Below are 23285 nucleotides of genomic sequence, written 5' to 3'. Positions count from 1 at the left end.
GCTTGTGTGGGAGTCAGGGCAGAGCTCCTGGGCTCCGGCAGACATTGTTAGCATAAGATCTACAGAGATGTCATGGAAGAGTTCCTCAAGAGAGCTCTGAAAAAGCTGTGTATGTTTTCACTGAACAAGTTTTTTAATGAGAATGGTTTCTTATCTGTTTTTTCTTTGGCAAGATTCACCCGTTTTGACAGCAGAGGAGGAAGAAATATTACAGGCACAACATGTCTTGGAAGAAATGGGGGTAAGGGATGGTGCTTCACTGAGCCTGAACCCGATGGAGCTGAGCTGGGTTTTGCAGACAAGGGCAGAGAAAGCCAGAGGGCTGGGGAAGAGGCAGCAAGAGTCAGGGAGGCTGGCAGAGGTGCTGCAGAGCACAACCAGCGAGTGAGGGTTGCCTTTGGCTGTGCCAGCCAGCCAGGTCTTGCAGCTGATGGCAGCAGTGGAGCGGGACTGTCCCAGAAGTGGAGCCAAGTGAGCAGTGAAACAATCACAGCTGCTCCTGGGAAATTCTTGTACATGCCAGGGCCGAGCTTGGCTTCTGCTTTTCTTGGATCTCTGTCTTGGGCTTCTCATAGAAAACAGCAAGAGAGTTAGCATCACATTGAATTGGGAGTTTGACCTCCCGAAAAAGGGGAGTTGAAAATCCAAAAGCAAAACATGTGAATTCTTGTGGTTTAAGAGCAGATGTCTAATTTAATACTATATATCTCTCCAAAGCACTACATATTTCCATGCAAATCTAAACCAGTGCCAGATACCAATATCAGCGTTAGTGCCCCATTTCTGAATTGGCCTTAAAAGGCTTGGGCTCTCTTCAGATGGATGGCAGTCAGTCTTTTCTTGTAGTGGTAGCTGAGTCTTTTATCCTTCTGTTCTTAGTGTTTCGAAGAAGAATTCCTGTGTGATGATTCATTCCTTCTGTATTCCTTAGTCTAAGATATCAGGAGAAGTAGGAAAATAGCCTTCTTTCACAACTGAATAATCCCATCTTCTCTTCCTCAGTATTGCAGTTAATTCTAGGCTTTCATGTTTCAGGAGTAAGGTGTATGCCTAGCATTACCAGTGTTAGCTGGTAATCTGCCTGGAGATAGACTGTATTGCTTTAGCTTGGGGTCACCAAACAAGCTGATTTTCTATAGATGAGATGGTTTCAGAAAAACAAACTTACTTGTTCATGTGAAAGTACTGTTAAGTCAAATGTGAGAGGTAACCGTTTGGAAATAAATGTTTTACCATTTGAAACTGGATCTCCCTAGGCGGAGCAATTATTTTCCCAAACTTAAAGATGATAGTTGCTTCTCACAAAAACGCCCCAAAAGAAATGGTACAGTGTTTCTTCCCAGCTTCATATGGAAGTTAATGATGTTTTCTAGTGCTTGATCATCTCATTTGAATATGTGTGCTCTGGTTACCATGAGCATGAACTAGTTTGTCAAAGGTTGATTCTGTTTAATTTGAAACTGAAATTTGCAATTTTGGAGAAAAAAAAATCCCTTAAAATTAGGGTTGGGTTTACCATGGCTGTTAGGTATTGTGATGTTGTTGTGTCCAACTATTTTATTGTGCCTATTGTGAAGTATTTACAGAGCAGTAATTTACAGATTAAAAGATGCAAATCCCCACTCTTGTTGTAAACCAGCCTTTTATTTCCATAAAGCTGGAGATCTAATAGGATGGCCAGTTTATTAGCCCAAGAAAAAGCTGAAGGAAAGAGAGGCTTAAATGCCTGCATTTAAATAATGGGATACCACAAATGAGGCTGGATTTAGTTACTTTTATTGGACAGTGTAGAGACAACAAAAGAAGCTAATGAGCTCAGGCTGTGCAAAGGAAAGTATTTACATGGACAGTGCTGGCAGGCTTCTTGCTTTCACCCTCTTCTTGATGAGACCTGTACTTGTGTCTCAGTTCTTGTTTTTGAGCAAATACTTCTGGGAAAGAATGGGTCTCTGGTGTGAAAAAATGTTTTGGTATATTTTTCTCAGTCATCAGAAAGGAGAATTGTAATTTTTTTTTCCTAAGGGAAAATAAGCATTTTCCCTTTTGTGCAAGGCACAACAACCTGAGACATCTCAGAAAGTCCAGCCTCTGGAAGAGGAAGGATATCATGATGCAGAATATTACATAATAAGTGTCAGCCAGGGTAGACCCCTAAAAAGTCTCTTATGATCTGTTAATAAAGTAATCAGTGTAGAAAATATCTGAAGTGGATATTTTATCTCAGTTGGACTGGCTGATCATGAAGGTCTCTTCCAACCCTGATGGCTCTGTGATCTGTATTAAATTACTTGACTGCACCAGCAGCTAAAAAGAAAGAAACTTCAGACTATTTCTGTGTTGTTGCACCAGGGCTTTCGGTGTGTCAATATGCTTGTGTCAGGTACAAAACAATAGCTGGATATCTTAGGCAAAAAAACCCTCTTAATTACATGCATTTTTCAAGCTTCTTATAGATTTACTTGAGTGGCCTTTATATTACCAGGGACAAAAAGAACCTTAATCTATCTTCTTAAGTAACATCATTAAGTTGGGAACAAATTAGCACATTATCTGTATGCTCAAGACTTTGAGGATAAACAATTACCTAAATTCAGAATATATTAAATACTAACAGCATGACTCTTACATCTCACTGCAGTATATCCATGTGAGCACATTCCACTTTTATTTTGCACACAACTGTTCCTAAGGACTTATTCAAACTTGGATTATGCTTTTAACATCCCGTGATTCTTACATTCAACAATGATGAGTTCACATAGTTAAATTTTCAGTACTTAAAATAACAAAACAAAACCACTAAAATAAAAAAAATGCAACCCCCAAACCAAAACTTCTGTTAATTGAATTCAGATGTCTTGTCTGGAGAACATTCAATTAAGCACAAAAATAGGATAATTTTTAGTTCAGCAAAAAGGTGAAGTTTTTAGTTTTAATTTCTTTATTTATTGTTGTATAATTGTGTTTCTTATGTGTACTGAAAACTGGGTTGTACAGTATCAAGGTTTTGTTTGTCTGTATGGTCTTGCTTTCCTTTTTTTCTACTCAGTCAAAAAAACAGGTTATCTTTGCAGCTCCAATTTCTATGTCTAGCTTCAAAAGTCTATGTCTAGCTTCAAGAGTTAGTTTCAAAATAGCTGTCCTATGTTTTTACAAGTCTTCATAAATTAAGAGATTTTAGATGGAAAATGCCCAATGGTTGCAGTCTTTAGATTGCCGAAAATAATGTCATATATAAAAATTCACTTTGACCCTTTTTTAACATTACTTGATGCCAGAAATGGTGTTTGCATTATAAAAATAATGGTTTAGCTGGACATGAGTAAAAGTGTTTAGTTGCAATAGTGCCATGGGAAACTGCAGATACATGATAGTTAAAATATTGGTGATGTTTCCATCACCATTTTCCTGAAAGTAGTCACACTTTGTAGTTCTGTTGTCAACCTGGGAAGGTCACTGAGAGCATTGTGTCAGTAATGCTTGACCAAAAGCTGTCAGTCTTAGATATTGCATGGTTGAAGTTGTGGTTTGGGGCTTTTCTTTATTGTTATTTCATTAAAACAGCATTCCTAACAGTTGAAGGTGCAAAATTGTCACAGTTAAAGTGTTCACTGGAAATATAACCATATGATAGAGTATACTGAGAGATCAATTTGGCAGGCCTTGTGTTTACTTTGGCAAAATCTCAAATGCCATTGAGTGGTAGTGGGTTATTCAACTTTGGGTTATTCAACTTTGAGTTATTCAGCTTTGGCTTTGAATGTTTTCTCTCCCTGTACTGGTTTGCCCTGTTGTTGCTGATCAGATGAATGACTGAATCAAGAGGTCTTTGGGAAGAAGCATAGCAGCAGCAGCAGCACAGCTTTCCCACTATATGGCACAGGATGCTCTTGTCAGTCAAGAAGTATTATTTTTTAGAGTATTTTGCAGAGTGGGGATTTCTGCTAAAGTGAAGGCAGGAGTTTAAATAAAAGTGTGAATATGAGTTTTTCTAAAAGCAGCTGTAAGAAGAGAAAGCAAACAGGTTTCAGTTTGTGTGGAAGGAAAGAGGGAGAAAAAAAGAACTTCTCAAAGCAGCTTGTAATCACTGGGTTTCCTTTACGCTTTAAGACTTAAACAGAAGTCTCTGAAGTAACCAGCTTATCGGGATTTCTACTTTCAAAATGTGTTGTTTCAATTCAGGGCTGCTAGAAATGAAAATACAGTCAAGAACTGCATCTCTGTGAATGATTTAATATATGCCACATTGTAGTTTTGGACTATCCAAAGCTGTATTTGCTGATTTAGTCATAAATTTTAAACTAAGTTTAAAACCACCATTGTTTGTCGTGTCCTACAGTCTGCTATCACTCATAAAAATGTTACTGTTTAAGTGCATTACACGATGTGTGGAGAAACCAGAGGGCGAATGCTGCGTGCTGGGAGCAGGCTTGATGCAACTGTTCGGCACTCAGAGGTCGTGGTGAAAGCTGCTTGTGGAGTGTGAGGTGTGGCACTTCCCAGTGCTGCTCAAGAATGGCAAGTGGCCCCGCTGAGGTGCCACTCTCCTCAGGTTGCTGTGGCTGGGCAAGGTGGCTGGAGGCTGCAGAGTGATGCAGCACTGGCAACTCAGTGATACAGGTGCCACGTTTGCACCCAGGTACAGCCCAGGGTGGGTTTGGAGAAGGCAGAGGGATGACCATGTGCAGGTTGCGATGGTCATCCCTCTGTTGGCAGGTCTGGCAGGTCTCTTGGGGTGCTGAGGGTAATGATGATTTGGAATAAGGTCTGGCTGCTGGATGTGAGTTTGTGTCATTCGGGATGTGCTAGAGTGCAATACTGCAATTAATCAGAAACCTGGTAGTGTTTTATAGAAGTACATTTTCATTACTTTGTTTAACCCTCAGTCTCCATTAGGAGATGTTCTTTATTGATGAGAATACTAGTAATGAGTACTATATTTTTCATATACTGTGGTGCGACAGCTATTACAACATATGTACATATTAAGGAAGGTGTCTATTAAGGATCAGGACTCTGGTTTTGTGCAATATCTGCTTTAATGCTTAGAAAGGGGAGATGTAACATTTTGTCTACATTTGCAGATGAAGTAAAGATACTTTAAGGATGCCAGTAAGGGCAGAGACACATTTCAGAAAAATATAGGAATAATAGGTTGACAGTAAATAACAGGTCAGTTGTGGAAAAAATATGGAACTGTCATAATTGCAGAAAAATAGTTAAAATGCCAAAATTGCATAATGTACTGAGTCCTAAATGGCATACTAAGAATGGAAGTCAAGTAAAAAAACAGATTGCGTGCCAGATTGCAAGGAAGTAAAAAAGACTATAATTTTAACTGTGTGAAAACAGTGTTATATTAGATGTGAAGATACTCTTCCATTTGTAATGGCAAAAAAATCTTCTAATCACTGAAGACGTCATAACTTGGTTTCTGATTTTTCTGTACTGCCTTTATGAGTTTCCTGAAAAGTGTGAACTGCCTTCACTTGCTTCTGTACTGAAAACAGTTTTTGAAACTGTAAAATGCCTGTTTCTCTGTGATCGTTTTAACAGAAACAGTAGTTCCTCCAGGATATTGCTCAGCAGCTGGGAGGAGTAAAACTCCTTTCCCCTTCGTGATCTTGGAGTGACTAAATTATTCCTAGATTTTAGTTGTTCAATGAAATCACATTTCCCAGCCTTTCCTAACTAGTGCTGACATACATTGCTGTCCTATTCTGTCTGGGCGAAGTCATTGCTGACTAGCAAAGTCGTATAAAGTAATACAAACACGTTAACGTTCCTGAAGCTTCAGAGTTATTTTTTATTTATGTGTTGTATACCTACAGATACATGCTTTGGAAACAGTGCCTTTACTGCCTGGTATTTTTGTGTTAATATTGTCAGAATATTGCACAAAAAGTAAAGTGTCAGAATAGTTCACCTTTTAGCAGCTCAGGTCTGTGAAGGAAAGGGGGATTTCCTGCAAAGGAGAAACTTTTCTGTGTAACTAAAACTTAAGTAGCTGAAAGTTTCCAATGATTTCAGCACTGGCTTCTAGCAGAAATTATTTTGCATGTTCATTTGGGTTCTGCTGATTTGAGCATCTGTTCTGTAGAACAGTTGAGAAATTGACATCAGGAGTAATTACCTAGGTAAATAGTGGTTTTAATTTGTTTTCTCTTTCTGGGTTGTAGGTGTTGTTTTTTGGGTCTTTTGTGGTTTGTGGCTAGAGTACTGTTATCTAATGTGATGATACAACCTTTTTCCTTCTAGTGTATCATCTGCCTTAGCCCCAGCAATGGTACCAGTGTTGGCCAATGAACAGGGTTGGCTCTGTTAAATCCGCAACTTGGAAAAACAACTATGGAAGTCCAAGAACTTTTTAGTGACTTTTCATCTTAGTATTTGTTTTCTAGTTTATTTGTGCTAAAAGAGGAAAGGGATCCACCTGATGCAGTAATGTTTTGCTCCACCTTTCTTGGCACTGATGTGCTCTACCCTTTTTGTGTGTTGGCTCCCACAGTAACTTTGAATGTGTTTACGTTTAAATGTGACCAAATTACACATCCAGAGAAGATCAACAAACATGGTGAAAGGTCTAAAGGAAAAGTCCTGTGAGGAGCATCTGAGGGAACTGGCATTGTTTAGCCTGGAGAAAGGGAGACTCAGAAGCAATCCTATCACTCTACAGCTACGTGAAAAGAGGTTGTAGCAAGCTGGGGATACATCTCTTCTAAATAACAAGTGACAGGACAAGAGGAAATGGCCTTAAATTGTGCCGGGGAGGTTTAGATTGGATATTAGAAAAAATTTCTCCGCTGAAATGGTAGTATTAGGACAGGCTGCCCAGGAGAGTGGTTGAGTCACCATCCTTAGAGGTATTTAGAAGATAGGTAGATGTAGTGTTTTGGGGCATGGTTTAATGGTATACTTGGCAGTACTGAGTTAATGGCTAGACCTGATGATCTTAGAGGTCTTTTCCAACCAAAATGATTCGGTGATTCTGCAGTCTAAACCAAGACATGCAGCTCCTGGGGGCTGTGGACGTTGGCACTTGCGAACGCTGTCTCAGACTCTGTAGATGTTCTAACTTAAAGGAAGTTGTCCTGTTGTTGCTGGGAGCACTCCCAGATTCAGCAGTGATGGTAGAAGAGGTTGAGGACATGGCGCAATCCCTTGAACAAGGCTGGCATTTTGCATGGGGTCAGGACTTTTCATGGGGTCTCTATACCTGCAGCAGCCCAGCTGCCAGAGTAGCCCAGAAGGATGCAGCATAGGACTAAGACTTTGCAATGTCACTGATGAGGTGCTGATATCCATGTTTCTGCTTTGTTTGTTTCTTCTCTTGGGGAATTCATAAGGGATAACTTTCGTTAGTTAATAGCTTTCACGTGTGGTACTTAAAATTTGATTAAGCATTCAGCAAGTGCTGTGAGACTACATGGTAAAAATGGATCATGTCGTTCAGCTGCATTATAAAAAGGGAGACTATTATCAAAGCTATGGTTTGTTGAGTGCCGAAAGAAGCATAAGGCCCTGAAATGTTTTCCTTAACTGAAGGTGGCAGGAGTATGCTTAGCCTGCTGGCATCCTTCCCAGGCCAAGCAGAAATGTAGTAGCTTAATATGACATGATGAATCAAGTGCAAAATTGCTTTTCTTCCAGTTAAGATTGTATGTAGAATATGATTCCATTACAATAAAGACACACTTCTAAAATAGCGGGTGAGATGGAGAGAAACAATGAACAAATCAAAACCAGAAAGGGTATATGAGCACAAAACTGCTCTTCCTCATTCTGCTGTTGAGCTTTAGACTAATTGGGTTTATTAAGGGGGGTGGGGTGATGGTGTGTGTGCGCTGGTTTCATGCTGTGATTCAAGCACCAGGCCATTTGTTTTAAAAAGAAAACAAAAGCAATACAACCACCCCGATTTCCACTTGGAGTGCTATGTAGGGTTCTCAGTCTTGCTGCAAAATTGTGTGGTTATATATATGCCTTGTGTAGCTGCCTGTGCAAAATCCTGTTTGTGCTCGGTGCATGTTCCATCTGATGACACTGTATTTATGCCTGTTTAAGTTTCCATGACCTAAAATGGCAGTATATTACAGGGTTTCTTAGGAGCTAAATGCATTGCTTGTTTACATGCCAACGAAAGAGTCAAAAGTGTAAGTCCTAGCCTTAAATAAATGCATAGTAAACTTTTAGGGATGTTGGAAACTTGATGTGTTTTAGTTAATAGTGAAGTTAGTGAGTGCTGGGCACTACATGAGCCTGTCAGAAGGCTGTATCCTCTTTCCAAAGAGGTGCTAATCTTGAGGCTCAGTCCTTCAAGCATTGCTGGTGTAGAACTTATTTTAAAATATCAGTTCCTCTCATGGCTTTCCAGGAACTTAAGTTGTTCTATTAAAGTAACCCATCACTTTTAAAATGGTTCGCTTTTATTAGACTCTTACAAAATATGTCAAGCAATGATTTGTATTTAAGGATGACTCTGAAGACAAAATTGTTGTTAAATATGTTTGAGGTGCTGACACTATTTTGTCTTATTTAAGGAAGGATTGCAAAGAAGAGAGGAAAGTTGCCTGGCACAGGAGTAGGAACTCTGGGCCCAGTCAAGTCATTTCAAGCACTTTATTGCTTGTGCCTTGGCTGTGAACTCACATCTCAGCCTGAATAAATGCAGTGGTGTCTTCTGAAATACAATTGTTGGTAATCCCAGTGCCATGGCATTTTGTCAAGTCTTCTGCCTCACTTTTATCTCCTTATGGTCCCATTTTCAGCTTCCTAATTTTCAGTAGTTTGGGCTGGTATATTTTCAGTGTCAGAAATATGTCTAGGCCTAGGTTTTCTTTTTTATTACCTGTTTGTTTTAATTTGATTAAAAAGCAATGTACTATTTTTGAGAGCAGGCAGCTAGGGGAATTACACCATTTCTTAGAGTTTGACAAAAAAGGGTTCTGGAGGGCTCTTGATTGTTAAATAATGTAATACAGTGGAAACTGCTGTGGGAAACGAGAAGAAAACAGTGGAGACCTCTTAAACAGCTCGTGTGAAGCTGCAGCAGCAGCAGAGAGGAGGTATTTTCACAGCTGTATTTTGTTTGGAGTTAGGGGAGCTGAGGAGCTGACACTGGCTGACCGTAGCATGAGAGCTGCCGATAGTGGATCCATAAGGATGTCAAGACTTGGAACAAAATGACTTGTGGTAGGAAGTCTGAGATGAATTTTTGAGGTCTAAAGAGGAAAATAATGCCACAAAAGTCCTGACACGTGTCCCAAAGCCTAGAGCGTTGTCAGGCCAAAAGACACTGAAGCCCAGAGCAAACTGCTGCAACTTCTCCAAAAGGTTATTTCACATTTGTATCAGGGTGGCAAATTGTTGTGGCAGTGCAGCCCGCTGAATGTGCTCCTTTCAAGTGTGCAGGTTGTGATCAAATTGAAACAAATTTGGTGTTGGCATTATACTGAATTCTGAGTGGTTTTTTGGAAAATAATCTCTCTCCCACAAGAGTCCATTCAAAGGGGAGATGTCAGTATGCTTCAGAAAGTACCCTCCATCTTTGGATCAGAGGTCAGGACAATTTACAGAAGTGTTAAATTCTCCCTGAGTAACTAAAGTCAGTACTGCAGGCACCATCCTCACAGCTGTCAGTCTCTCCTGATGATTTTTACACTGCAGACCATTGTTTCTATGTCTGGAGACACTAGGTTCCTTAATTTTTAAGTACCTGGCTTTAAAACAAAGCATTAAAAAAACCCAAACCAACAAAGAATGCAGTAAACAACCAAAAAAACACTGCTAAACAAAACCTGTGTGAGCAGCAAACACTTGAATACAGGGAATGAGATTTGATTTTGTTTCTGTAGTGCTTCTGTGAACACATTTCCTGAATGAAGACTGCAAGCCATCCTAGATGGGGCTCACTTAGGAGAAGTTAGTTTTGCAACCTGTTGTTGCCTGGGGAACTCAATTATTTAACTTCAGAATTACTGTACTTGGAGAACCTCATGTGTAAAAAGACAGAAATCCCATGTGAAGAAAGACAAAGCCATAAGAAAATCAGAGTGAGATCTGAATGTTCTTGCCATGTAAGAATGTTTTTACTTAAGGAAAGACATAACTTGCAAGAGTAAACTGAGCTGTCATATATAAGTTAGTTTTTAAGCTTCTAATGCACAAAAAAAATCACAACCCTAACTTTGTGATAAGGGAGAGGATACTTCTTAATTACATTTGTGTAAGGTGATTTTTTTTTTATTCCACTTCCATTATTTGGCATTAAAAAAAAAAAGAACACACATTTAATGGTTAGTATTATAAAAACATACTGTATACATAATAGTTAATAATGACCTTTTCCTAGTACCCTGGTTGCTGTTGACAGATAGCATTAAACAGTAGCCTGGCTTAGCTCTAGAGGGTCTTCAGTCTTTTTTTTTATGTAAACAAAAAAAAAGCTCTCTAGGTTAGGTTTCTGTAGGTAGATTTCACTATGATTTTTGATAATGTCATCTTTCTGAGACATGTAGAATCTAATGCAGAATGAAGGACAAAGAACTGAATTTTTCATGCATTTGAATGTTGCTTTCAATATGCTGCAATTTCTTTATTCTCTATCTCAGCCAAACTCAATGGAAATTTGTAGAAATGAAATACTGTTGCTGAAATGACCCTGTGAAATGTAGAATTACACCGCTTTGCCTGCTGTATGATTAGAACATGAAGCCTATTCTCACCTTTCAGCAAAAGTTTAAAAGCATTGTCATAAAGTTCTGGCATTAAAAATCATTGTTACTCTTAAACAGAAGGTTGACAAGCATGTCCTAAAAATATTAAACCACCATACATAATATAGTACAATAGTATATCTAATTTATGCTGGTCTGTAATATGTGACAATGTGAATACCTTTATTATAACTTTTGAAACAACTAATTTAAAGTTGTTTAGAAATTTTCCAACCACTGAAGCAAAGCAGAGGCTGTTGCTTATATATATATTTAGTTAGTTGCATGTAGATGAAGTAAAAAAATTATCTTAATCCATGTGTACATTGAGAAGTTAAATTTAGGTGATGGCTGCTATACTGTCACAGTCTATATGGCACAGATGTTTTTCATATATTTTAAGATGTCTCTTGTAAGAAACAGTGTCTGCAGGAGGGCTGGTGAGTGGCAGTTAGAGATCTATTAAACTACCACATCTTAGTGGTGACATCCTGATGTGGTTCTCCAAGCTAAATAAAACACAGGAAAATGATATAAAAAGAAAGAGCACGCCTAGGTAATTGTTACCAGTAGTGAATGTTTGCAACTCAGAGTTCATGAGTGCGGTCAAAGCATCCTAAGTAAACAGTTACCCCAGTGAGTCAAAATGCATTTTAGACCTTCTTGGTGCCTTCATCAAGTTTGAGCTTCTTGCCGGTTAGGCTAGTGGTAGATATATAAAGTGCAAATCTTTTTTTCTGGGACATGTAGAGAGAATTAGAGAAATAATTTGAAGACTTCTGCTGAAGCTGATGGCGCTGGGTCTGCTTCTGTGGTTGTATGGCACTGCTACAGTGTATTTACCTTTCTCACATAAAGATGCTAATGCAGAACCTGACATTGCTGATGCTTTTGGGACACTGTTTTAGTAGTTGGAGAGCTTAAGGTAGCAAGAATTAAGCAATGCATCTGAAAACTTGTCTTCCAAATGTTTTCACTCAAACTTCTGAAAATGGAAGGCATGCAAAACGCTTGGTAATTGATAGCCAAATTTTTTCTGTTTCAAATCTGGGAAAAGCAATCAGTACCTGTTTATATTTACTGCTGGATATATTTGAGTAGATGAAATTCATGAGGGCTGCATTGGTTTTCACACAAGTAAGCCTGGTTTGTGCGTTGTGGGTCTTAGACTTCAGTAATGAGGACAGCATTACATTTTGAAGAGCAAAGTTTTTAAAACAATGCATTCCATTTTTTTTCCTAGGTCATCCTACGGAATGTTTATGAATCAATCTAACAAAGCTACTCATACAAAAATGGGTGCAAATCTTATTTAAAATCATGAGAAATGAGGCAAAAGGCAGAAAAAACAATCTTTCTTGAAATTGTAAGGTTTGTGCTGGGCACCTGTAGTGTTTTGTAGAGGAAGAAAATTCCTTCAGAAACACTGAGTTTTAGGTTATCTATTCCATGTACCAAAATAACACTTTTCTCAGTAAAGGCTGAAATCTGAAGTAGAAGGTATGTATTGCAAGGGCTTGGAATGACAGGAATGGGGTTAATCCTGTACTTCCACAGTTGCAGGAGATGAAAGGGTGCTGAAATAGAAAGGCGGGTTTAAGGCTAATGCAATGCTCTGTGTTTGCTAAATCTTGCCTCATGTTTTGGAACATGCAGTTCCTATATAGAAGTTCTCAAAATACAAAACTCTTGCAGTGAGAAGTCTTTGTGTCACTCAAATGCATCTGTTCAAGACTGGGGTAGAAAGGAGTTAAAATATCTTCACGAATGGAAGCTGGGTAGTGTGAAAAATGAGCAGTTTGGCCAAAGCATTTATAGTAATGGAAAATATTTCTATTAAATCATGTTGAAGTCTTGAAAGCCTTCTGAAGCTGTAGTATTTTTTTGTAGTAGAGATTAATAAAATTTTATGCTAATGTGTCATAAAGAAGAAATAGCTCATTTAGGTACAGTATGTTCCTTATCTGACCTACTTATATGCTCCATTTTGCAGTTATAGGCTTCTAACAGACTTGGCAAGAAATGCTACTTCCAATTTTGTCTGTTAAACCCTTGGAGGATAGGAATCTAATAATGGTTAAACAATTTGTAATTCGTTTTTTAAATTCTGTATTCAGAGAAGAAAACAATACAAAGCTGCTTCTTACATGGAGTGCTTTTGCTTTTCAGGAGGCAAATAAGGAAGAGTTTTACAGTAGCTCTCCTGTGGCACAAAAAACTGGTAAAGAGGAAAAGGAGACAGACTTTTAAATAGGATCATTTTTAAATGTTCATTTGTACTTTTTGACATCAGATCCTAAGAGAACCTGAACTGTGAAGAAAGTGAAAAACAGACATACAGCTCGATCCTGCAGGGTACCTCATATGGGGGGGTCCATTATCATAAGTGCAGCTGCCTCTGTAAAGGAATGCAACAAAATCATAGGAACTATATGACTCAGATGTTGTGTAAAGCACATGCAAGGAAAACTCATTTGGCTCTGGCACAATAAAAATATGAATAATTCTTTAGAGCTTTATGTGACCAATTTTCTGTGAAGTGTGTTCATTTTTTCTCTGCTAGGAAGGTGCTGCTGGGGTCAGACCACAGACCTAGGCAGCTTCTCGGAAATGTGCCTCCAGGGACAGGAACTTCAAACCAAACGCCCAACAAACAACTCCTTCTGGATAGCATTTGCAGTGTAGTACTTAATAATACTAATAATAGTAATAAAAGTCTTCCTTGAATAACTGGCGACTTGCCAGCTGGGTGTTTTCCAAAATTCTTTGGTTTGCTGTTTGCCAAGATTGCCTGTGCCGGGCAAAAAGAGAGAAGTATATCTGCGTAAATGCAGTGGACAGGAATAAAGCTTGTAAGTTGGGTTAAGTTTAAATAATAAAACCCTTGTCTCTGGAAAAACGTCATGTAAAGAGAGCAGAGCTGATGCCTGGCATTGATGTAACAGGAAACTCTTGAGACTGGTATCATCTGAGAAGGTGTCTGGTCAGATACAGATTCCCTGGAGTTTGTACCCTGAATGGCTGAGTGAAGTGAGACTAAGGCCTTGCACTTGACAAGGTCTTCACTGAAGCTTCATCATTATGTCCTTTGTGCGTCCCTCAGCCTCACTGTCATCACTTTGGTAAGGGAGTCTTGTCGAGAGGAGGTTTATCTGTGGAGTTGCAGTCCTGTACTTCAGCTGTGCAGAGGGAGGGAGGTCTCCTGTGTTGGCTGTGCTGTTCCCTGTGTTCCAAAGCATGTGCATTGAAAGGGGAAGTATCGTGGCCCTGTCACCATCACTCCCATAGAGTTTCTTCCTCTGCCTCTTGCAGTCTGCAGGGTAGAGGGGGAAAAAAGTTTTCTCTGAAGAAGGTAGATGGCTTGCAAAAAATTCTGGCACTTACCTCTGACTTAGGAGGAAAGGGGGAAAATGGAGAAGTCCTAAGTCTTAAAACATTTCTTCAAATGACAGTCAATTAAAACAAATTTCTTGCCAAGCTAGTGAAACTATCTCTGTGCATTCAGCTGAAGTGAAATGATCTTCCTGAAAAGCTTTCACAGAATGCTCAAAGAGATCCAAAGAAAGGGAATTGGTATTCACCTCCCATCATCACTCTTTTTTGCAGTTTCCACTTTGTTTCCATTCTGCTTTTATGAAGACATTGCCCTTATCCAAGTTAAAATTTGTATGCTTGTTTTTACTGGACTGCATCTTGTATTTTCAGACCATTTCTTTAACTGGTCTGTATCTTTCTGTTCTCCAGAAAGTTTCAGCAGATTTCAAATCCCTTCATTTGCTATTACCAAATTTGATACCAGTGCTTTTTAACGCATCTTTCAAGTAATCAATGAGAATATCAAATGACAGGATCCAGAACAACACCCAAGGGAAGTTTGCCTGATTAAAAACAGCAAAAAAGAGATAATTATTAAAAAGAAATATTGCTGGAATAGGACCTGGTTTAATTTGCTTCTCGGTTCTAAAGCATCATGATAACATCTGGGTCATTCCTGGCAGATGCCTGACTAATTTCCTCTTGGATATCTCCAGTGCTGTTCAGTCCTCATCTCATGGTTGTTGCAACATTTTTCTGTTTCCAATTTAAGAGTGTCGGGGTTTGAGAGCTACTTTCAGAGGATTTTCTTTCGGTCATATTTTCACTCCTTCACTCCCTGTTAATTCTCAAATACAGTTGTTTCTGCAGTCTGCCACAGTCAGATTCCCAGCTGTATGCTACCTGGATGTCATTGAGTCAAGCTTATTTCCAAATGTCAGATGTTTCTAACTACTCTCTAACTTTCTGATTTCTGTGCTATTCTGATAATTTTTGTATTCAGCCATAATAATTTGATACAGTGTCCACTATTATTGTCATGATATCCAGTTAAGAAATGAAGTCAGAGACCAGTCTTCGTCTGTGTTATTCCAGTGGGTAGCAATTCAGCTGTTGAATTGTGAACTTTTCCATCTTGCCCCTTTAAATTTTGAACAGCTCTGTTGGTAGCTGCCTAGCTGTAAGTATTACTTGACCACACATCTTGAGAGATTTTTTCCCTCAGGAACACCTGTGTGTATTTATAGAACTGACTCTGCATTTTGTTAAGTAAGTCTGGCTGCGGAAATTAAGAAAAAAAGTAATTATAAAATATTTGGCATGCTTTTTGACAGAAGGTAAGCTAAAAATCTTTGAGGTGCAAAAAAAGGACACTGTATTTAATCTGTGTCCACTTGATACGTGACTACCAGAATGCTGAATTTGAGAGCCATCTGAAAAGTAGAATGAAGTTAACAACAGATTAGTAGGTCTTCAAAGTGCATTTAGTAAAGAGCTGCCTGGCCACAAAAATAGATCACAGTCTTTGTTTTCATAGCAAAATGAATTAAAATAAAATTGCAATAGTTTGGCTTAATGCCACTTTTTTTTTTTTTTGGTCACTAGGTTTTCTCAGTAGTGTCTCAGTAGAGCTATATATGTGCTTTTCCTTGTGTGCAGTACCTGGTGAGGCTAGTTTTATTTCTTGAACTAATGTTAATTTTTTCCCCTCTCCCTTCCCCCAGTATTAATAAAGCAGTTTATTGACAAAACAATTAAATGAAACACCTGCCTGCACATTTTTAAATGCTCACAATTCAGAGAGCATCTGTGATTTTGGAGTCGCTTTGCCTTCTGGTGTCTCTTCTCTTTGCAAGAGGACCATCTGATGTATATTATATTCTACATTGGTGTAGAACCTCCTGTCATTCAAACCTTTCATATCTGTGTTCCAGCAGTACTTTCATATATAATGCATATGCAGAATTGCCAGTATGTTTTCAAAAAGTCTACTTAAATGTGCGAGTTTCTCTCCTAATTGTGTTAGAAGTATGAAACTTGTAGGTAAACAAATCTGAATTATATCATGATGAAGTTTCTAGGGTTCAATACACTGGGTAATAAAGCAAAATAGGTATTTTTGTTCCACTTTTTTTCCTTTCTTTGTGTGCAGTGAATTGAATGTGTGGGTTTGGTGCTGTGTTTTGGCTACGGGTTTTTTTTTTAAATTTAATTGATGGTGGTGGTTTGATTGTATTTATTTTTAAAAATTTAAGAATTATTTTAAAGATTTTAAGAACTAAGAATAACCAAAATGTTTTTAAAGGCAAGAAAGGAAGAAAAAAATTGTCATGGAATGATTTTTAAAAATAATGTTTGCTTTACTTTTGTGGTCGAAAATGAAAATAGGATGTTAGTCGTGTACAGAGGAAACCAATTGTAGGTACACAGCTTTTTACATATGATGGAGGAAGTGTCAATAAGTCACTGCAGACTGGTCAGTGGGGTTTTGCTATGTTAATGTTCTCTGTAAGCCTCTGGTAAAACTTTCCTCTGTGAAAGCTGCTATGGCTGTGATGACCTCACCTATAGCAAGGCTTTCCCTTTTGGGTCAGGTTTGAGCTGTGGGCAACATCATTCTGCTAATCTGTTAGTTTCCAGGCTATAGTTCCTAACCCCCTTCCTGCCTTTGGACCGCAAAGGCCTCAAAGACATGATGACTAAAAACATCATATTATTGCAGATGTGTGCATGTGTATGAAATTTCTAAGGATGTCCACTGCTTAATTGGGAGGGAAGAAAAGTAAGGAAGGAAGCAGAGGAGAATATATCTTCTTCTGATAACTCACTGGTACGTCAGTTTATTTTGAAGGTGCAGCTCTTAATGAGGTGCTTGGTGGGGAAATATTCTTGAGAGTCTGATTTCCAGACCAAAAGAGTCCTCAGACAGCTGTTAAACTATTCCTTTCATTTAGACATCAGAGGGTCTAAGGGATTGCTTGCCAGTAAAGGTTGTATTGGTGCCTGGAAGTTTGAGATTGGTCACCAAGTGAAAAAAATAAAGAAGGATTTTCAAAAGACAAATTAAATTTGGCAGTAGCTGGATCCCAGCTCCTTTAGACTGCTGCTTGTGATTCCCTACTCCAGAAAAATAGTCCAAACTCCATATTTTCAATGTTGTTTTTCTCTCCTTACCTTTACACAGTTTTTCCATGGGATATCTGAATTGTTCAAGTGGAGTTATGCTGTTTCAGTTGCTATCAAAGGGTCTTCAGTTCAAATATAAATCCATTTACTTCCTGATTCTGTATTACCCAGTCCTTTTTTGGAATATTTTTTTTTCCAGAAGTGCAGTTACTTGTGTTATCTGTGGTTCTGAACTGCACACAGCAATATTTGTCCTTAATCCTGGTTGACTAGCCATCTTTCTCTGTTTAAACTTGGCTTGCTTCAAGCAAAACCCCCACACTTCAGTGATTCCAAGAAAAAAGGAACATAACCACAAGGTTTCCCCAAAGATTTTGCATAGAGCTGATTCACTTAACCTCAAAGATAATAAATTATGGAAAAATTTGGACTGCCTCCATGTATTCACCATTTTCTATAATAAAGCTGACTTGTTTTTTTTTATCTCTCAAAGAGTCTGGAGGAGACGTGTTCAGCCAGCCCAAGTGTGCTGTTGAGCATGTTTGTGGAATGCATAATAACACTTGTTTTGAGACTTGATTATTTTGTCTGACTTACTTCTAATGCCTTAGACTTTCATGCTATTACAAGAAGGCAGAAAATTTCCTTTTTGAAGAGTAAATACTCCTCTCCAGGAAAAAAAATAAATCTAGAATAATCCCGTTGCTCAGCAGACAAGAGCAATGATGTCTTTATTAAAGCTTTATTAAAGGACTTGAGAAAAGACATCCTAATTGTTTAATGCCATTGGTTGCTTTGGGGCAATGGACAAGTTTCCTAGAGAGGAAAGATGACAGTCTCTTCTATCACTTCAATTTCCACCATGGAAAGCCTCTTCTCTTCTTGTGGTACTTAGTGATGTCAAACATATGTTGTCTGTGCCATGGCATGTAAAAGCTTCATGATAATGTTCTCCATCTTAGATAAGCTCGTTCATGCAGTTGCAGTACAAACAGTTGAGCTTATGTACAGTGCCTTTGCTGCTTATGATATCCATTCCTAAGTCCCTGATTTTTACTGTGCAATTCTCCTACTATGTCAACTGTTAGTAGCTGGTAGGCTACTAACATAGATTGGCTTTACCTTGGTACTTTTCCACTGTTGCAATTTTTATAATGCTGAATTTTTCTTTTGTTTTTAAGCAAACCTAGTCTGATAGATATTGTCTGAAAAGTAGCCCTGTGTGTTAAAGTGACACCCTGTCTTAAATTCCTAAAACTTGGAAATACCCAGCTTAGGAGTCAGTGCTTGATAAGATTTTCATGGCTTCAGGTGTTAGAAAGTCATCATGTTTCCTTCAGGCCTTTTGCAGAAATATTCTCCCATGGGTGCACATTTTTCATTATATTTCTGCATGCATTAGGGCCCCTGTAGCATGGCCCCTGTTTTGCAGACAGCATAGAAGCAAGCCCAGTTCTACAGTATGACAGTCAGTGAGGGCATGCGCTGGCCTTTATGGGGTTAAGGAGCTGGCTGGGGTACCTCACAGGCTGCTGCTGCTGCACTCCATTGCAGCTGGATTTGTGGAGTTATTTTAGTGTATTTTACTTAGGGTATGGCATGAATCATGCAGCAAAAGGTTTTGCTTTTATTACTGAAAACAAATTCTCGTTTAAAACTTGAACCTGAAAGAATTCAGACTGTTAAATTGATGTGGTAAGCTGTGGATGCTGAAATCGACTCTGGTTCATGTGCCTGAAGAGTGGAAGGAGGAGCTGTGGCATGAGACAGGAGCTAGTTCTGCACATGGAGTCTGGGGCAATGGGGACTGTTTGCAGCTTTCCATCCTCTGCTCTTTGGGAGCTATTCTGACCAGGTTTCAAATCAATACTCTCTGTTTCCTTCATCGCTTGTGTTTGCCTGGCAATTAGTTTCAATCAGTTTGTAGCTTCTGAATTTGAGCAAGCAAGTGCCATGAAAACAACCTTTATAAAAGGGCCCATAATCATACTATTGTCTTTTAAGTGGATACAGTGGTAACTAGACTGTGCTGTGAGAAGACCGCATTTTGATTACAGAAATCAAACCTACAGGACATATGGTCAAAGCCAGAGATATTTTCGAGTAGTTTTGATCATTAAAATACTTCCAAGGAAGGAAAATGCAGTCTGCATACTAAGATTACTGATACAGAAAGGTGAAATTAGTTGTAAGCTCTTCAAGAAATTTCTCAAAAATGTTTCTGCAATATAACTCTGACACTCCTCATGCTACTCTGTAAGAGGCCGTGTAAACTCTTGACTGGTAATTCAAATCACTCTCTACAGCAAAATTGGCTGTGATAGGAGATTGCTAAAGATAGTTAATACAAATGTAGTTAATATTTTTATTTAGGTAAGCATGAGTTGCATATGTTTTGGGGAGAAAAGAGAAAAAATACTATTACTCCTGTAACCACCTTAATACCAAATATCAAACTTAAAATTTGCTAATATTTTTAAAAATTAGTAGTTTTCATCTAAAGTTTATAATATTTCTACCGTATTAACTTGTTTAGACAACAGACATAATTTTCTGAGTTATGTATCAAGTGAAACCATTTTCCTGACACAATTTTCCTGACACAAACTACAAGAAATGCTTTTATCAACAACTGCATCAGTCTTTCTGCTTGCCTAATTGCAAAGAGGAGAAGGCTGCTATGAACTAGTAACAGGCTGATTCTACAGAAAAGGTATATTCTGAATGAGAAGTTTTCCTTTCTCTCTTCCCAGATTAACTCGGAGGAGAAATGCTTATTTTCAAGTCCATCTTACTGTGTGTGCAGTAGCTACTCTAACAGAAAGCCAGACTGTCAACTCTTTTAGCAGTCTGGGAGCTGAATTACTTGTCCAGCAATTGGAATCATATCAGAGGAATGAATAAAGAAATTATGCTGAATGTAGGGCATTAGCCATATTATCTATGGCATTAAATTAAGCAACTGGATTGCTCAAAGGATGGGTATTTGTGTCAAGTGTATAGAGATGGGTTTCTGGTATACTTCACAAGATAATTCATGATTTCAGATGACCGTCAGGCTTTTGTATTTCCGCAAGCTCTTCCAAGAACAAGGTGTATATATCTATAAAACATGTGTTTGGGGTATTGGGACTTACCGATAGATGAGTTGGAAGCCTTTTGACTGAAGTTTTTATGGCTTTATAACATATGCTGGAAAACCAAAGGTTAAATAGAAAGCAAAATACTTCTGAGAAGTAATCCCAACTTTTCGTTGTGCACAGAAATTCATCACGCTGCAGCAACAGTGGTGGCCAGCAGGCTCCTCTGTCCCTGAGATCATGTGGTCCAGGTGGCAGCTACTTCTCCCGAGAGTCAGGCAAGGGAATGGTGGCCCTTCCTCTTCCAGCCCTGTCCTTTTCCTGCTGAAACCAACCCCCCAGACTTATGTGGGTGGTATTGAATATTGCACATGAAAGCTTCACCTCCTTGTTCTGAAACCATAACACTCACACACAAATGTCTCCTTCCTGGCTCCTGGATCCTGAAAGTTCTAGGGGTTTTTTTTCGCACTTGGAAAAATGAAGATGGCCGGATTGACAAGAGAAGAGCTCTTTGGTTCTGTATTATGCTTTATTCCACTAGCCTGGGTTGCCTCAGAGGCAGTTTCTGTTGCCTGTTCAGCGTGCCAGGAACAGAGATGCTCATGTGCAGAACAAGATTTTCAAAATCCTCTTCCATGTGATTTTTGGATGTCTAGTAGGCACCTGTAAAAACTGTTCTCATACCTCATACTGAAGTAAGGTTAGAGCAGAGGTATTTTTGCTGACTTTGGTAGGAGGATGACTGAGAGGAGAGGCATGTGTGGCCCAAGGGGAACTTTTAGACTTGCTGCATTTCATCATGTGCTGGAACATGTTGGGAAAGCACGTGATGAATGCTTTGGGAGAAGGGTTCAGGAAGCAGTTACAGGGAAGACAGCCTATGTGTGTGTGTGGGAGTGTGTATTTTATGTACCAGTGTGTGTTTGTAAGGAACGGGTAAAAAGTCTGAAATTGTTGCCTTTTTCATTGTAGCTGACTAAAAAGGGTGCACTTGTTTAGAAGCTTTCTATTTTTTCTGAAGCTTTTTGTCTGAGTTAAAAGAACATCTTGAAAAGGCTGGTGTAATTACATCAGCATGCAACTCCCATTCAATCAATACAGTTTGGGAACAAAGAAGTAGCTTGGAGGCTGGGAAAAATACAGTTAGAAGAGACGTAAGTAAATGCTTGTCAGCTCCATTGGACTCAAGTCTGATAAAGGCCTTTGACACTTGATTATTTAAGAAAACTTTCTGAAGTTCACTGTGCTCATATGCTTAAAATGTGCAAGATGCAGCTGGCAATTTTTTGTCATACAAATAATTGAATACTGATTGATTAATTAAAGCTGCCTTGGGCCTAGTAACTTTTTTGTTAAAATGACAATGTGCATATAATCCTGTATTACAAATGTAGTCAAAATAAATTACTTGTTAATCAAAAATTAAAACAGAGGGAATTTGTTTTCCTGGAATTATTTGACAAAACCAGTGGGGTAGAAGTGCACTGGTTCCATGAGTTGGAAAGTTTGAAAGTTGCATTGGATGGCTTTTGTTTATATCCATCCTTCTTCTTTTTATAGGAAATTCCACTTATCTGGATGACCATGGACCACCCCCTCAAAAGGTAAGCTGCTGTTACTTTGTGTTTGCTTTATCTGTACTTTTTTGGCTTTTGTTTTTATCTCGTATGTTTACATGTGTGCCAAGCAACTCTGAGTTTACATCAATAACACGTGGCCTTTCCAACTCTTTTCCCCCAAGTATTTTCAGATGTTTGTAAGTAACTTGGGTTAAAACTTATTGTGATGAAGCTAGTGGAATTTTTGTCACTGAGTCAAGGGGAGGCAGGATTTTAGTGGTTTCGTCTGTCAGCACTTTCATGCAAAAAACCAAGACGATGCAGTTGGAGCTAATCGGGCAGGTGAAGATGGCTTTGAGCCTGTTTCTGGAACATGGGTTCTGCTGCAAACACAGTGCTTGAAGCAGGTCCGTAGGATAAAATAATGAATGTGAGTAATGAGTCCTTTTTCAGGAATAAGGTTCACTGTTCCTGTCATGTGTGACTGTGCTGCATAATCTTTTCCCTCACATCCTCAAGGCGCCTCCTGGCATTTCAGGTTAGGAAAGGCATCATGATAGAGGACAAAAGTGGAAGCAGGCATTTAGGGTTTCCTTTTTGTTCTCCTTTGTGTTGGCTTGTTCTCCTTTTGTTCTCCTTTTGTTCTCCTTTTGTTCTCCTTTGTGTTGGCTTGTTCTTCAAAACACTATTTGATACTACATTGTGCCTGTCTTTCCAGCCTATTATCATTCCTTTTGTATGGTACAGACACATACTATACAAAAGGACAGATTATTTCACTGATGTGGCCCACCATGAGTGCTAGTGCAGCAGGTGGGAGTGAGGAGCCAGTGATGGGGTGGATGTGAGTAGCCATTACCTCTGGTGGTAGCTCTCCCTCATCTCTGTTCAGCTGACCCTGTAGTCCCATCTGGAGCCAACAGGGCTTGAGTTAAAATGATCAACCACAAGTGTGAACCAGTGTGGTGAAACAGTTGGCTTTTCAGAAGGAGGGTAATATGGAAAGCAATTCAACTCAGCTTAGTTATCAGTGAAAACAGACAGGAATCTGAGTTTCTTCACCTTTTTGCTGTGCAACAAAATCTGCAATTTTCAGCTAATATATGGGTATTTGTACGCTGCTGAAGTTTAGACTGCTCACTTGAAGGAATTATGTGCATTTCATTTTCTTTCTGTCAAAACAAATCGCTCAATTTTTTGTGTTCTCAATTACAAAAACAAATGAATGTTGACAAAAGTGACAAAATCAACCTCTTATATTTATCATTGCAAACTGAGATAGCACATGGGTATTCTAAGGCTAAACAAATGTTTCATGGTTAAAATCTATTTAGTACTCTGGTTCCTTTGAAATACTTTTTAAATTTTTTTAAAATTTATTTTAGTACCAGCTGCTTCTCTTATCCAGGAGTACAGCAGCCTGCATGAAGTAAAGCATTAGGTTTGTCATGTCTTCACAGTGAGCACTCTGCTTGGAAGGATAAAGC

The 23285-nt window shown here is 38.8% G+C and overlaps 1 protein-coding gene across 3 annotated transcripts in view; it reads left to right on the top strand.

The window, feature by feature from the left end:
• UST (uronyl 2-sulfotransferase) overlaps nucleotides 1-23285 on the top strand; it is a 153227-nt gene that overhangs the window by 31566 nt on the left and 98376 nt on the right. For all 3 annotated transcript variants that reach the window (XM_085055591.1, XM_085055589.1, XM_085055590.1), the window contains exon 2: nucleotides 21800-21843. In XM_085055591.1, coding sequence (XP_084911717.1) covers nucleotides 21800-21843 — 44 coding nt within the window. The remainder of the gene's footprint in view (nucleotides 1-21799; nucleotides 21844-23285) is intronic.

This window comes from Lichenostomus cassidix, chromosome 3, assembly GCF_008360975.1.
Source record: "Lichenostomus cassidix isolate B80296 chromosome 3, HeHo_3.0, whole genome shotgun sequence".
Taxonomy (NCBI): Eukaryota; Metazoa; Chordata; class Aves; order Passeriformes; family Meliphagidae; genus Lichenostomus; species Lichenostomus cassidix.
Note: the sequence above shows the minus strand (reverse complement) of the source record. Positions and strands in the feature narration are given on the sequence as shown.